Source organism: Hypanus sabinus, chromosome 25, assembly GCF_030144855.1.
Source record: "Hypanus sabinus isolate sHypSab1 chromosome 25, sHypSab1.hap1, whole genome shotgun sequence".
Lineage (NCBI taxonomy): Eukaryota > Metazoa > Chordata > Chondrichthyes > Myliobatiformes > Dasyatidae > Hypanus > Hypanus sabinus.
Window position 1 is genome coordinate 41,954,576 of NC_082730.1, and position 14,809 is coordinate 41,969,384.

At 41.4% G+C, this 14,809-nt stretch overlaps 1 protein-coding gene across 2 annotated transcripts in view; it reads left to right on the forward strand.

Moving 5' to 3' along the window:
* The window catches only part of LOC132381301 (synaptotagmin-B), a 113,936-nt gene that overhangs the window by 25,214 nt on the left and 73,913 nt on the right, over positions 1-14,809 (forward strand). For both annotated transcript variants that reach the window (XM_059950681.1, XM_059950680.1), the window contains exons 5-6: positions 7,129-7,296; positions 14,039-14,206. In XM_059950681.1, coding sequence (XP_059806664.1) covers positions 7,129-7,296; positions 14,039-14,206 — 336 coding nt within the window. The remainder of the gene's footprint in view (positions 1-7,128; positions 7,297-14,038; positions 14,207-14,809) is intronic.

Consider the following 14,809-nt stretch of genomic DNA (forward strand, 5'->3'; position numbering starts at 1 on the left):
TCGTCTCGCCTATATGCCAGTAGGGTGGCATTCTAAGACTACATTGGTACCAACACTCAGCATGTTAGAAATGATAAAATTTACATGTGTCATTTTACTTCTTAGTGGGAGAGCTGCAGTTTACAACCTAAATTGTATTCCATCCTATTATTGGGTATAATGATATTTGCATTGCATTATGAAGCTGAAATGTCATTAAATAAACCCAATGCTCCAAAACTAAATATCACAACAAAGTCGTGCCTTTGGCCTCAACCTTGAATTCTGCTTATGTGCTCTATTCTTCCATTGTTATCCTAATTTGTGTTTATTCAACCACTGATAGTTAACCTTTTATTCACCAAGATCCTTACTCTAAATCTGTATCAGAATCAGGTTTAATATCACCAGCATGCATCATGAAATTTGTTGATATGCAGCACCAGCACATTGCAATACATGACATTTTTTTAAAACTGAATTAATGTGTATGTGCACATAGATAAACACATTATACATCCATATATACTAAGTAGTTGAATTAAATAAATAATGCAAAAAAAAGTAGTGAGGTAGTGTTCATGGGTCCATTCAGAAATCTGATGGCCAAGGGGAAGAAGCAGTTCCTGAATCATTGAGCATGTGCCTTCAGGCTCCTGCACCTCCTTCCTGGTGGTAGCAAAGAGAAGGGGGCATATCCTGGGTGATGGGCGTCCTTAATGAAGGATGCCGCCTTTCTAAGGCACCGCTCTTTAAAGATGTCCTGGATGCTGGGGAGTCTAGTGCCCATGATTGAGCTGGCTGAGTTTATAATTTCTGCATCTAATATCAGTCCTGTGCAGTGCCCCACCCCCACCCCACATGCCAGACAGTAATGGAGCAGGTTAGAATGCTCTCCACTGTACGTCTGTACAAATCTGACAGTGTCTTTGGTGACGTACCAAATCCTCTCGTACTGGTGAAATATAGCCAGGATTGCGCCTTCTTTGTAACTGCATCGATACGTTGGGGCCAGGATAGCCCCTCAGAGATACTGATACCCAGGAACTTGAAATTGTTCTCTCTTTCCACTACTGATCCCTCAATGAGGAGGGTACGTGTGCTCTCATCTTACCCATTCCGAAGTTACAATCAATTCTTTGACTTACTGATGTTGCATGAATTGTATTTTGCAATTCTTCCATCTTTTCATTATCATCTGCCTTCAAAAATGAATGTGCTTATTTTTTCCTTTCAACAGTTTTTTGGCACAACACGTCACCTGAAATTTAGTTTTTTTTCATGCTCAATATTAATCTTTTTCTATTATGTGATGGTATGAGATGACTTATTAATGAGATACACACCGTAGTGTTTGTCCATTAAAGGCTATGACAGCTGCTTTGTGCATGGCTGTAAGAGACTGCAGAGAGTCGAGGACACAACACATCATGGGAACCAGCCACCCCTCTGTGGACTCTATCCTTTCTTCTTGCTCCCTCAGCAAAGCAGCTGGCATAATCAAAGATCCACACACCCCAGGTTTTCTCACTTCTCCCAGTATGAGAGGATACAAAAACCTGTAAGGATGTACCATCAGACTCAATGTACCTCCACAATCTTTGTCAGCACAGAAGCACCACAGGGATGTATGATTTACACCTCTCAAACAATGTCAACAAGATCATGGAATTGATTGTAGGCTTCAGGAGAGGGAAACCAGAGGTCCATGAACTCATCGGAAAATCAGAGGCAGATAGGGTCAGTAACTTTAAATTTCTGACATCTCTATCTCAGGGGACCTGTCCTGCGCCTCAACTTCCTCAGGAATAGATTCGGCATGTCATCAAAAACCTTGACAAACTACCACAGATATGTGGTGGAAAGTGTACTGACTAGTTGCATTCTGGCCTGGTAAGGGAACACCAATGCCTTTCAGTGGAAAATCCTATAAAAGGTAGTGGAATCAGCCCAATATATCACAGGTAAAATCCTTCCAACTATTGAGCACATCTACATGAAATATTTCCATAGAAAAGCAGCATTCATCATCAAAGATCCCCACCACCCAGACCATGCTCTTTTCTCACTGCTGCCATCAGGTAGAAGGTACAAGTGCCTCAGGACTCACACCAACAGGTTCAAGAACAGTTACTACCCCCGCCCCCCCAGCCACAGGGGTCTTGAACAAAAGGGGATAACTACTCTCATTCCATTTCTGGTGTTCCCACAACCTGATGGTCTCGCTTTAAGGACTCTTTATCTTGTTATTTCACATTCTCATTATTTATTGCTATTTATCGTGCGTATATTCGCATTTGCACAGTTTGTTGTTCATTGATCCTGTTTACAGTCATGTTCCCATAGATTTGCTAAGTAAGCCCGCAGGAAAAGGAATCTCAGGGTTGTATGTGGTGACATGTTTGTACCCCGATAAGAAATCTTTCTTTGAGCTTTGAAGAACAGCTTCTCTCCCAGTGTCACCAGACTCTTGAAACAGATGTCTTGAATAAGATGGTCCCTCGACCTCACAATCTACCTCGTTATGACCTTGCAATTTAACATTTACCTGCACTGCATTTTTCAATAGCTTTTTACACTTTATCCTGCAGCGTTATTGTTTTACCTTATCCTAACTCAATACACTGTGTAATGATTTGATCTGTATGAACAGTATGCACGACAAACTTTCCACTACATCTTGCTAGATGTGACAGGAAGCCAACACGAATGCCCACTGAACTTGCTCCATGATGGTGATTGCTCGCGGTGCAGTTGTACAGGCTACCATGTGGCTAAGTGTGGGTAAACACAATACTGAGACCTGTTATAAGTTTAAAGAGTGGCAGGGTCATTATGTCGATTGACATGCAATCCTGATTTTGTCAGAGGGGTCTCGATGCTCTTGGAGATGCTGTCAAAATTCTGAGGATTCAAGGATTGGACTGTAGTTCAAGCTAACGGTAGTTCATATTTTCCTCTTTCAGTTTTATATTTTTTATCGTGTTCTCGCCCTTTCTTTCTTGTTACGGGGGTTTGGGAGATCTATCAGTTTTTGTACGAGGGAGGGGTCGGGGTGTTTGGCGTTTGAAAACTTTTGTTTTTCTTTTTGTGTGGGGGGGGGTGTTGATATCTTTCTTTCAAGAAATTATATGGTTTTCTGCATTCTATGGCTACCTGGAGAAGAGACAACATTTAGAATCGCATTCGGCATACATACCTTGATAATAAGATGAACATTTGAACCTTTGAACTGTCAAATTGGACATTGGTGCCCCAGCTACTCCCTGCTCATGAAGCTTACAAAATTGAGCACAGAAGTAGCAGTTGGAAGTACCCCAACCAGAGCTAGTTAATCGGTCAACAGCCGCCTCTAGGTAAATCAGTGATTAGTAACAGTTCTTGTTACAAATTAACATTTACCTTCTGTCTACCTGTCTAGTCTGCAGGAAGAAGCTGGCCAGCTGCAAAGGATTTTGCCTTTGATAGTTGCTCTCAGGTTTGAGTGAATCAGTAAATATTCCAAAGGATTACTGCATGGAAGAATGCACAGCGAATGTGAAAAATAGCACATGGTGCTGGTACTGGAGTAGGCTTCCAGCTGGCTGCAGTAGGAGCATTAGGACATTTCCACTGTGTGAACTTCTCAATGCGGATGTCTTCCTGAGGACTGAACACTGCACCTGGCTATCAGTTCCATAAAGGTGTCTGCAATGATGACAGCAATTGCTTTGCATCTTGGGAATGCAAACCAGTGCAGGACGGTCACGGTAAATGATAAGGCCTTGGGAAGTGTTGTAAACCACAGGAACCTAGGAGTTATAAGTATATATTCCCTGTAAGTGATGAAGGCAGAAGGCAGCTTTTGGCGTGTGGCTTTATCAGTCAAGATATTGTATATAGACATTCGAATGTTGTATTGCAATTGTACAAGCTGTTGGTGAGGCCTTATTTAGGGAAATGCGTTGAGTTTCGATCAGAGAAATGCCATTAAGCTGGAAAGAGTGCAGTGGAGATTTACATGGATGTTGCCTGGGTTAAAGGTGCTCTAATATAGAGTGAGCTTGGGCAGGCTAGAACTTTTTTTCTTGAAGCGTATGAGATTAAGAAGTGACCATATAGAGGTGTATAAAATCTGGAGGGGCATACAGTAAATATTGTGAATGCATGTAGTCTTATTGGCAGGGTTAGATAGTCAAAATCTAGAGGGCATAGCTTTAAGGTGAGAGAAGAAAGTTTTAATAGGAACCTGGAGGGCAGCTTCTTCACATATGAGCTACCAAAGAAAGGGTTAAGGCACAATAACAGCATTTAAAAGACAAACAGGTACATGAACAAGGAAAGGTTTAGCAAACAAACGGATTGGTTTACATGGGGATCATGGTTAGTGTGAGCAAGTTGGGCCTAAGGAGGTATTTCTGTGCTGTTTGATTAAATGATCTTATTGCCTCCTCCTAGGATGTAAAGCGATGTGGTTATTCTTACTGACTGCCTTCAATCTGCCCCGTCTCCCAATGTGCATCACTTTTCATGAAAGTTAATCGGGGTACTTGTTGAAATGTGTCTGGGCAACAGTAAAAGAGCTGGCCACATATACAAGCTGAGGTTGCAACAGCTTTATTTGCGTGAGAGTGCACTGCTGCGTGAGAACGATATCTGGAAATCCTGACTGGCAGTTGGTTAGGTAGCACCAGTTGGGGTACCCCCAGCCGGCATTTATGTGCAAGTTTATAAAGGGGAGGAGAGTGGCTGTACAGGACCCAAGCTCTAGTTCGACAGCGCTAGCAAACCAGTAACACCTGCCAATTGATGGAATGATCCAGCCATTCTTCAAACTTCTAATTGGTATCAGTATTGTGCTTAGCAACTGTACTACAAGCAATCACCATCTTATAACAAGCTCAGAGGGAAAGTGAGCAGTGCTGATAAACCAAGCAGGTCCTTAGGGCTCATGTTATGATGCAGCATTAATAGGTGCATTCAAGTATCTTTAACCACGAATGAGGTCGTTGAACTTCTGCAGCACAACATCCTGGTCTTAGCGACTGGACGCATGCTCTATCACAGCTCACTTCCCTCCTCCTGTCCTCCAGCGGAAAAAGGAAATTATTCTTCCTTTGACTCCTGCAACAGGGTCTCCAGTGTATCCTCAGAATACTGTGGCATGAATCTTCTTTCTGCACCAAAATTACTGGTGCCTGATCCCTTTTGTGTATTATCCAAAGTAGACCTATTTTGCTCTCAATCAGCGTTGATGAAGCCTGTTGATACTGCATGCAGATCAAATCTGCTCTCACCCACATTGTGAAAAAATTGAATGGTGGTAAGGTTGATAAAAATTCCAGAATATGTACAGATGCACCCAACTTTAAACATTACAGGCTGGTTTTCACACAGGCTAGTACAGTAGGTGCTGGTCCTGTGTGACATTTATCCCTGCTGAAGCAATAAGCTAATTAGTGCTGGCTGCAAAAGGAATGGTTTTAATGAGCAAATAGTCTGTTTTCTGGAGCTGTCCAATTTAACTTCTCTCAAGTGTTTTTCAATGCAGGTTGCTGAGGGGAATAATCTATTTGGGGGGAAATTGCAGCTGGTGCAGAGTTTTGATGTATTTCATCAATACTTTTACATGAAGGAAGAGCAAAATACATCCACTTGGGACCATCAAACCAGTAATTTAGGTGTAAATATCCAAGTTAAATGAATGATTAGATGCCACAATATTATTTTCCAATAATCCCTTGTGATTTGCCTGCAGTCTTGGCTACAGTACAATAAGATGTGATTTGGAATTAGTTTAAAGGGAGAAAAATGGCTCATTCACAGTCATTAAGGATATGCACTGTGCAGGAATCAATATACCCACAGCATTCCAGCTCCATTCGCTGCTGTTGCTGAGATTTACCCATGTAATGCATGAAATGTCATTCGCCCTGCAAAGGTAATGGAACCATTTTTATGACATTGTCAAATGAATAACAGGTTAAGTTACAGTACCGGTGACCCAGGTTCAATTCCTGCTGATGCCTATAAGGAGCTTGTAGGTTCTCCCTGTGACCGTGTGGTTTTCCTCCCACAGCCCAAAGATATACTGGTTGGTAGATTAATTGATCATTGTAAATTGTCCTATGTTTAGGCTCGGGTTAAGTTGGGGAATTGCTGGGTGGCATAGCTACTCACTGGATCCCAGTAAATAAATAAATAGAAAGTTGGTTACATTGAAAGTATTCCTGATAAACTGACAACCTGCTATTGTCTTATTTTAGCCTTGTTCAGTAACTTTGATATCTTGAGGAGTAAAAAAATCTTGTGAAATTTGGCAAGTTTATCTGTGTATACTTCTTACGCTATCTGTCTCCTTGCATGATTTCTGTAGATTCATTTTTTTAATTGTGCTTGCCCCATTGAAGGCACTTAGTGTCAGAAGAGAGGCATCTAAAATTCCCCACATTCCCACTTCATTAAAGAGCCAGTGGCTCCTGCTCACTTCAATGGGACAATACAGCGACCTCCATTGCAAAACCTCAAGGTCAGTTCACACATAACAATACCTTGCATATCTAGTGAAGCCATGAGGCAATTGTTTTCTCCCCTCATGGGAATGAGTGAGGAATTGCAGATGGACTTCTTACACCTTAATATTTAATTGGAAGAGAGGAAGGTATTGCTCCATTTTTGGATCTTTTACATTGGTATTGCAAGAAAAGGAACTAATAACATGTTAAATTTCTAAGATGGAGACCATTATGACAATGTGATATCCTTTCTCACCATTTATTCTTATTTTATCAATTTCCCTTTTCTTTGCTGCTAATGCTGTACTGATTGGCTTTCCCGTGACTATGCTACCCTCCTGATGAAGGTTCTCAGCCTGAAACATCAACTGCCTATTGCCCTCCATAGATGCTGCCCAACCTGTTGAATTCCTCCAGCATTTTGTGGGTGTCACTCTGGATCTCCAGCATCTGCGAAACCTTTTATGCTTGTGCAGAGATGCTCTGCTGTTTACAATGCACGCTGACTAATACGTAAAGCAGAACACTATCCAAGTGAATCTGAACAATAATTACGTCTGTTCATCCAAGTTCCCATTGAAAGACTTGCCTTCTGCCCCCCTTCACTCTGTAATGGTAATCACATCACGATTGACACTTGCTTCAATTTTTACAGCTAACAGTGGGAATTATTCAGGCAGCTGAACTCCCTGCGCTGGACATAGGTGGGACATCTGACCCTTACGTTAAAGTCTTCCTGCTCCCAGATAAGAAGAAGAAATACGAGACAAAAGTTCAGAAGAAGACTCTAAATCCTACTTTCAATGAATCCTTCGTATTCAAGGTAATTCCTCCTAGCAAGCAGCGATGGATTGAATCGCTTTCTCTCAGTCTTAGAGGTCGGTGTTATTCGATTTTGATGATAAATACGTTCTGATAGCATCCAGTGGATATTGAATAATAAACCCATTGAGACTCAATGGTTCTAATTACAGCAGAAATTATTGACACCAGGCTTGAACCTCCTTTAAGTACAATTTCTGCAATGCTCTTTTTTGTATACACATAAGCAACATCTATTTTGTTTTTCAATTATTTAACTCTGAACACTCAGAAGTCACAACCCATCACTAATTTCAATTCCACAATAACCATTGCTTATGGAATTTAGGTGAATACTGATTACATTCAAATTAATGTCTCATGTATATTTCCCACTCCTGATCACAGATTAATCAACCTGCATTTCCATAGTTACTATCTCTTCCCTTTTAGTTGGCACTCATCATCACAATTATTTATTCTTCAGAATTAAATTAGAATTTTAGATTAGGCTTAAAGGTAACTCCATCTCCAACTCAGCCCCAATTTAGTTTATACTAAGCAGTGATACAATTACTTCCACGTTGCCTGGTGTATTGTGTACTCCAGTATCCAGTGTTGGATTATTGTGCTATTACGAATCATTTCATCTATTTATAACCATATAATAATTACAGCACGGAAACAGGCCATCTCAGCCCTCCTAGTCCGTGCCGAATGCTTACACTCACCTATTCCCACTGGCCCGCACTCAGCCCATAACCCTCCATTCCTTTCCTATCCATATACCTATCCAATTTTACTTTAAATGGCAATACCGAACCTGCCTCTACCACTTTTACTGGAAGCTCATTATTTAGTATACAATGGCTATTGTCATTTAAGAAATTTCCTCTTTATTATCTTTTTCCAAAGCAGTCCCTCAAAATTGAGGATGACTTGCTTTCACTCCAGTTCTGATGTGGTTTAAGAGTTTGTCTTGCGATATGCAGACTACTGCATATGCGCCAGGCGACGCCTGAGGGCATGAGTGAGTGGATGGTTTGGGATGTTGACCGTTTCCCTCCATGAGCTCTCACCACAGAGACCTGAGCCTCACAGTACATCCCCCCTTGCCTCATTTTAAGCAACCACAGGCCAGGTCTTCCCAGGAGGTGGAGAGAAAGTTCTCTTTTCTTCCCCCAAGGAGATTCTTGCATTCATACATGAAACATCTTCTCCGTCCTATTAAGAGCTTGGAGTAGTGATGGCATTATGGGAGTCTGGTGCTTGGGAAACAGATGATGTGACCCACCCTGTGGAATTAGACAAGCATGATCAGAGCCTTTATGCTGAAAATGTATTCAGGTACAATGAAATTACATGAAATACAATGAAATCAGGTACTTAAATTATACATGAATTTTAGAAGAAAATACAATTAAACCAGTCCATTTTAATGCAGAGGTCATAGTGTTCCCAAACCGTGGATATTAGGGTTTTCAAAAAGTAATTACTAGGCAAACAATGAATGATTACAACCTTGATTCTCCAAACAATCTTATATCAGACTGCAATTCATATTTAGCTTTACAATCCAATAATTTCATTAGTATCCAGAGTGACTCAGTACTGAAGTTTATTGAACTGAAAGGTACAAATTTAGCAGTTTGCTGTCAAATGTGGCAAGGAGTTAACATACTCAAGGATATCGAACTACATTTTACTCCTATTTATCAAAGTCAAAGTTGTAATCATGTTACCTATTTACTTCTCCTCAGCTAAACTGGAGCATTTGAAAAATTGTGCAAAACATCTTCATTTTGTCACTGGTGCTGTGTCTTACTCCTGAGGATGAAGATAAATCTAACACACTGCCACCTGTAGGAGATTTCAACACACATCAACATCACCAAAAGCCAAATTATTCAAAATATTGATATTAAGATAATAGATCAATGATGTAGCCAGCACCTTTCTCAAATGACTATTATATGCCAGTATGTATTAATGTCACAGTCCCCACAGCCCTATTCACATCTATTGAAATTAAAATGGTTCCAGAGAGAGAGAGTAGCAAAACATTTTCCACTATTGATTGTAACCTACTTGGCATAGCAATGTTACAGCAGAAACCTTCTTTAGTGAAGGATATTTTCAATCCCATGGCTGTGGAAACAGCAGTATTATTTAACTGCAAACATTGCACTGTATTACTTGAGGAATTTGCCATGTATAACATGTCCACAGAGGGGTTTCATGTTTGATGTTACTTGTTGCATGACTTTGAGATGAGGGAAATTAAACTTATCATAGATTGCCAGGACTAAATGTGTGTGTTAGTACTGACTGTGAATTATACTCTTCTCTGCACAATTCATTCCGTTCTCTTCACTGGTTTGTTAAGTATGACTGGTAGCCAGTACTCAAGTATGCATTTAGTCCTCCCTATATTCTTTTTTCCTATTTTCTCTTCTCACCTTTTTACCCAAGACAACAATCTATTGTAGGATGTTGGTTTAAAAGAACCATTCTGCTTTGACTGGGAGCATGTTGTGTTGACACTCAGGCCCAGCATAGAACACACAGCAGCCAGCAGAGACAATCACCCCCAACACATGCTACTCACACCGATGTTGCCGGTTGGGAATCAAGATTGGCGATCCTGTTGAATGCTTTTCCTTATCTTGAGCCCAAGGCTGATGAGGAAAATGATAACATTTCCACTGTTAACCCCAAATTAAAAGATCAGCTCAGTGTAGGTGATGGGCTGCATAAGAGGCCCTTTCTAGCCTGCAAGATCGAAAGTCATCACACAGTGGGATAACAGTTCACTTCTCTGGTTTCCATAACGAGTTCCAAACACTGGGAGCACATAATGGGAATTCAGCTCATTAATGGGCCTATGATTTCCTGAACATGAGGCGTTTCCTCAAATTCTTCATATGTGTTCTCAGTGCGGGAAGTTCTGCAGAGTGAGTACTAAAACTGAAGATTTATTCTCCTATGGTCTCGTGAATGATAAATCGTTTTGAGCTGTGATGTGCCAAATCAACAGGGTTAGCCCCCATGGCATTGTTATGGTAGTAGTTAGCTATAGATTACAGCATACAAAACAATCCCCCATAGACTACTAACATAATGGCACCCGATAGCCCTCTGCATGTTCAAAGCTATTAGCAATGTATGTAATCCATACACAAACTTGAGATTCATCTTCTTGCAGGCAGCCACAAAACAAAGAAACATAGAAACATAGAAAATAGGTGCAGGAGTAGGCCATTTGGCCCTTCGAGCCTGCACCGCCATTCAGTATGATCATGGCTGATCATCCAACTCAGGACCCTGTACCTGCTTTTTATCCATACCCCCGATCCCTTTAGCCACAAGGGCCATATCTAACTTCCTCTTAATTATAGCCAATGAACTAGCCTCAACTGTTTCCTGTGATAGAGAATTCCACAGATTCACCACTCTCTGTGTGAAGAAGATTTTCCTCATCTCGGTCCTAAAAGGCTTCCCCTTTATTCTTAAAAGGTGACCCCTTGTTCTGGACTCCCCCAACATCAGAAACAATTTTTCTGCATCTAGCCTGCCCAATCCCTTTAGAATTTTATACATTTCAGTAAGATACCCCTCAATCTTCTAAATTCCAGTGAGTATAAGCCTAGTTGATCCAGTCTTTCTTCATATGAAAGTCCTGCCATCCCAGGAATCAATCTGGTGCACCTTCTTTGTACTCCCTCTATGGCAAGAATGTCTTTCCTCAGATTAGGGGACCAAAACTGCACACAATATTCTAGGTGCGGTCTCACTAAGGCCTTGTACAACTGCAGTAGAACCTCCCTGCTCCTGTACTCAAATCCTTTTGCTATGACTGCCAACATACCATTTGCCTTTTTCACCGCCTGCTGTACCTGCATGCCCACCTTCAATGACTGGTGTACAATGACACCCAGGTCTCGTTACATCTCCCCTTTTCCTAATCGGCCACCATTCAGATAACAATCTGTTTTCCTGTTCTTGCAACCAAAGTGGATAACCTCACATTTATCCACATTAAATTGCATCTGCCATGAATTTACCCACTCACCTAACCTATCCAAGTCACCCTGCATCCTCTTAACATCCTCCTCACAGCTAACACCGCCGCCCAGCTTTGTGTCATCCGCAAACTTTGAGATGCTGCATTTAATTCCCTTGTATAAATCATTAATATATATTGTAAACAACTGGGGTCCCAGCACTGAGCCTTGCAGTACCCCACTAGTCACTGCCTGCCATTCTGAAAAGGTCCCGTTTATACCCACTCTTTGCTTCCTGTTTGTCAACCAATTCTCTCTTCACATCAATACCGTACCCCCAATACCGTGTGCTTTAAGTTTGCACACTTATCTCCTGTGTGGGATCTTGTCAAAAACCTTTTGAAAATCCAAATATACCACATCCACTGGTTCTCCCCTATCCACTCTACTGGATACATCCTCAAAAAATTCTATAAGATTCATCAGACATGATTTTCCTTTCACAAATCCATGCTGACTTTGTCCAATGATTTCACTTCTTTCCAAATGTGCTGTTATCTCATCTTTGATAACCAGCTCTAACATTTTCCCCACCACCGATGTCAGGCTAACCGGTCTATAATTCCCCGGTTTCTCTCTACACAATAGAATCCACGATAAACTCCCCATAACGAGAACAACAAGTATCCAATGTGCAAATAAGGAACAAATTGAGCAAGCAATAAAACAGTAAAACAAAAGTAATTCTCAGAATATGAACCACAGAGACCATGAACATGAGCCCAAAGCCACGGAGCCAGCTCAGCGCTAAAGTGAGTGAAGCCAGTCCAGGAGCCCGGTAGATACAGGCCGCAGCCTTGGAGCCAGTTCAGTGCTGAGGTGAGTGAAGCCAGTCCAGGAGCCTGGTAGATACAGGCCGCGGCCTTGGAGCCAGTTCAGTGCTGAGGTGAGTGAAGCCAGTCCAGGAGCCTGGTAGATAGAGGCCGCGGCCTTGGAGCCAGTTCAGTGCTGAGGTGAGTGAAGCCAGTCCAGGAGCCCGGTAGATACAGGCCGCAGCCTTGGAGCCAGTTCAGCGCTAATGTGAGTGAAGCCAGTCCAGGAACCCGGTAGATACAGGCTGCAGCCTTGAAGCCAGTTCAGCGCTGAGGTGAGTGAAGCCGGTTCAGGAGCCCAACAGCTGTAGAATAACAGCTACTCCTGAACCTGGCAGCATGGGCCAAAGTCTTCAGTACCACCTGCTCAAAGGCAACAGCAAGAAGAGAGAAAGAAAGATCAAACCCAGGCAGACAGGATGGCTTCAGTGTGGGATCTTGGCTGAAACGGAGAATTGGTTCATCCTCTGGCCTTAACCTTGATGCCTTAATCTTCTTAAGCAATTAGAGGGAAATCAATTACCTGTGGAGGTAAGTAGACAGCCCACGTTTTGGGTTGACACTCTTCATTGTAGAACTGAAATGTTAACAGAGTATTTCCCTCTAAGCTCAGCACTTAAATCAGCTCTCAGGCCCAGGCCCCAATGCTTCAATCAAGCCTGAAGTCTGCCTAGCAATGGCCGTACTTGCATTCTCAAGAGTTCAGTTCACAAAATCCTTCAGGAGACCTTAAAAACACCAGATCGTTCAGATGGTTCACAAACACACCTCCGAAGGGGAAATTACAGGCTGTGAATTGCAGAGATCATAGTCCACAAGAAGTATATTTAATAGAGTAGCTAGTAAATTTGTGAGCTGCCCACAAAATGTCTTGGTGATATATGGCTCACATTACTTCTTGCATTTATGGTGTTTGCTCAATTTATGTTTTTTCTCTAACTGATGAAAACTAAAACTCAATTGCTCCCTCTTTGTTAAATGCGGGAAATGCTTCCTGCAGAAAGTAAGTAATGTTGCTGCATGAGAAGCAGAAATGATGGAACAATTAGCCAGCATATTTAATGCCAAAAATATGATGAATTGTTGAATAAATTGCTTCATAGAAATTTTCAAGTAAGTGTTCACAGTTGCTGAGACCAAGAAACAGGAATTCTCAAGCCTACATAGTTAAAATGGAAATAACCATCTCCAAGCAGGGTGTACAATCTATTACCTGCGGAGGTAAGTAGACAGTCCACGTTTTGGGTTGAACCCTTCATTGTAGAACTGAAATGTTAACATTGTGGAATGAGCTTCCTGTTTGTGGAATGAGCTTCCTGTAGAAGTAGTAGAGGCCAGTTCAGTTGTGTCATTTAAGGTAAAATTGGATAGGTATATGGACAGGAAAGGAGTGGAGGGTTATGGGCTGAGTGCGGGTAGGTGGGACTAGGTGAGATTAAGGGTTCGGCACGGACTAGGAGGGCCAAGATGGCCTGTTTCCGTGCTGTGATTGTTATATGGTTATATAGCATTTCCCTCTACAGAGGCTCTCTGACTTCCAGCAGCTCATTTCTTGCTCCATTTTCCAGCATCTGTAGCTTCTCCTGCCTCCATTTATGTGCAATCAATTATCAATGCTTTTAAATAATACTTCATAAGTTAGTAAGAAATATGCAAATAATTTTGACTTTTTAGAAAAGTTTCCAGAGGACAATGCAGATGCAAGTATTTATCTGAAACTCTGTATTTCTAGATGTATCTTAGCAATTTTTGGATTTCTGCCCCAGGGAAATTTACTACAGTTATAACAATCAGAATATTCAGTGTAACACAAACCAACAGCAAGGGACAAAGTAAATTTGCAAATGTTCTGCTCTTTTTTCATCTTTAAATGATATTTTATTCACAGGTTCCTTATCAAGAGTTGGGAGGAAAGACATTGGTAATGGCAGTTTATGACTTTGATCGATTTTCCAAGCACGACTGCATTGGTCAAGTGTCAGTCCTAATGACCAAAGTTGACCTGGGGCAACAACTTGAAGAGTGGCGTGATCTAGAGAGCGCTGAGAAAGAAGAGGTAGGGGGTTAAGTGCATGGATTGGGTGTTTTGTTGACATTCTAATGCCCGATTGATTCAATTGATCCAAGATGTACTAATTCAGAGTTGAGAACTCATTTTCAAATCAAACTTTGCCCAAGGCACCACACTTAAATCTACCAAGGAGCATTTTATAATGACTTTTGAGATGTTTACATTTCAAAACAATGCCCAGGTGGAGAAGTCTCAGGTCACATTATCATCTGCAGCACATGGAAATAAGTTTTCATGAATGCTGAAAAACCAACTCTTCTCAAAATGCTTGCAATGTTGTCTACACGGTAATCTGATTTCATTCAAAAGTTTCTTTGAAAGGGGGGGTGGTGGTGTTTCAAAAGAAAACCATCAGATTTGTTTTGTCTATTTGAGTAAGAATTTAAATTTTGACATGAAGTCACAGTTTCAAAGATGCCTCAAGTGCAAGTTCAAGTTTAATTGCAATTAAAGCATACACATTTATACAGCTAAAGAAAGCAGTGTTCCTCCGGGGCCAAGGTGCATCACAGTACATACAGTCATACACAGCACACAACACATGTAGTTACAATAGCGCATACAGTTACATGCAATAATATTAGCACA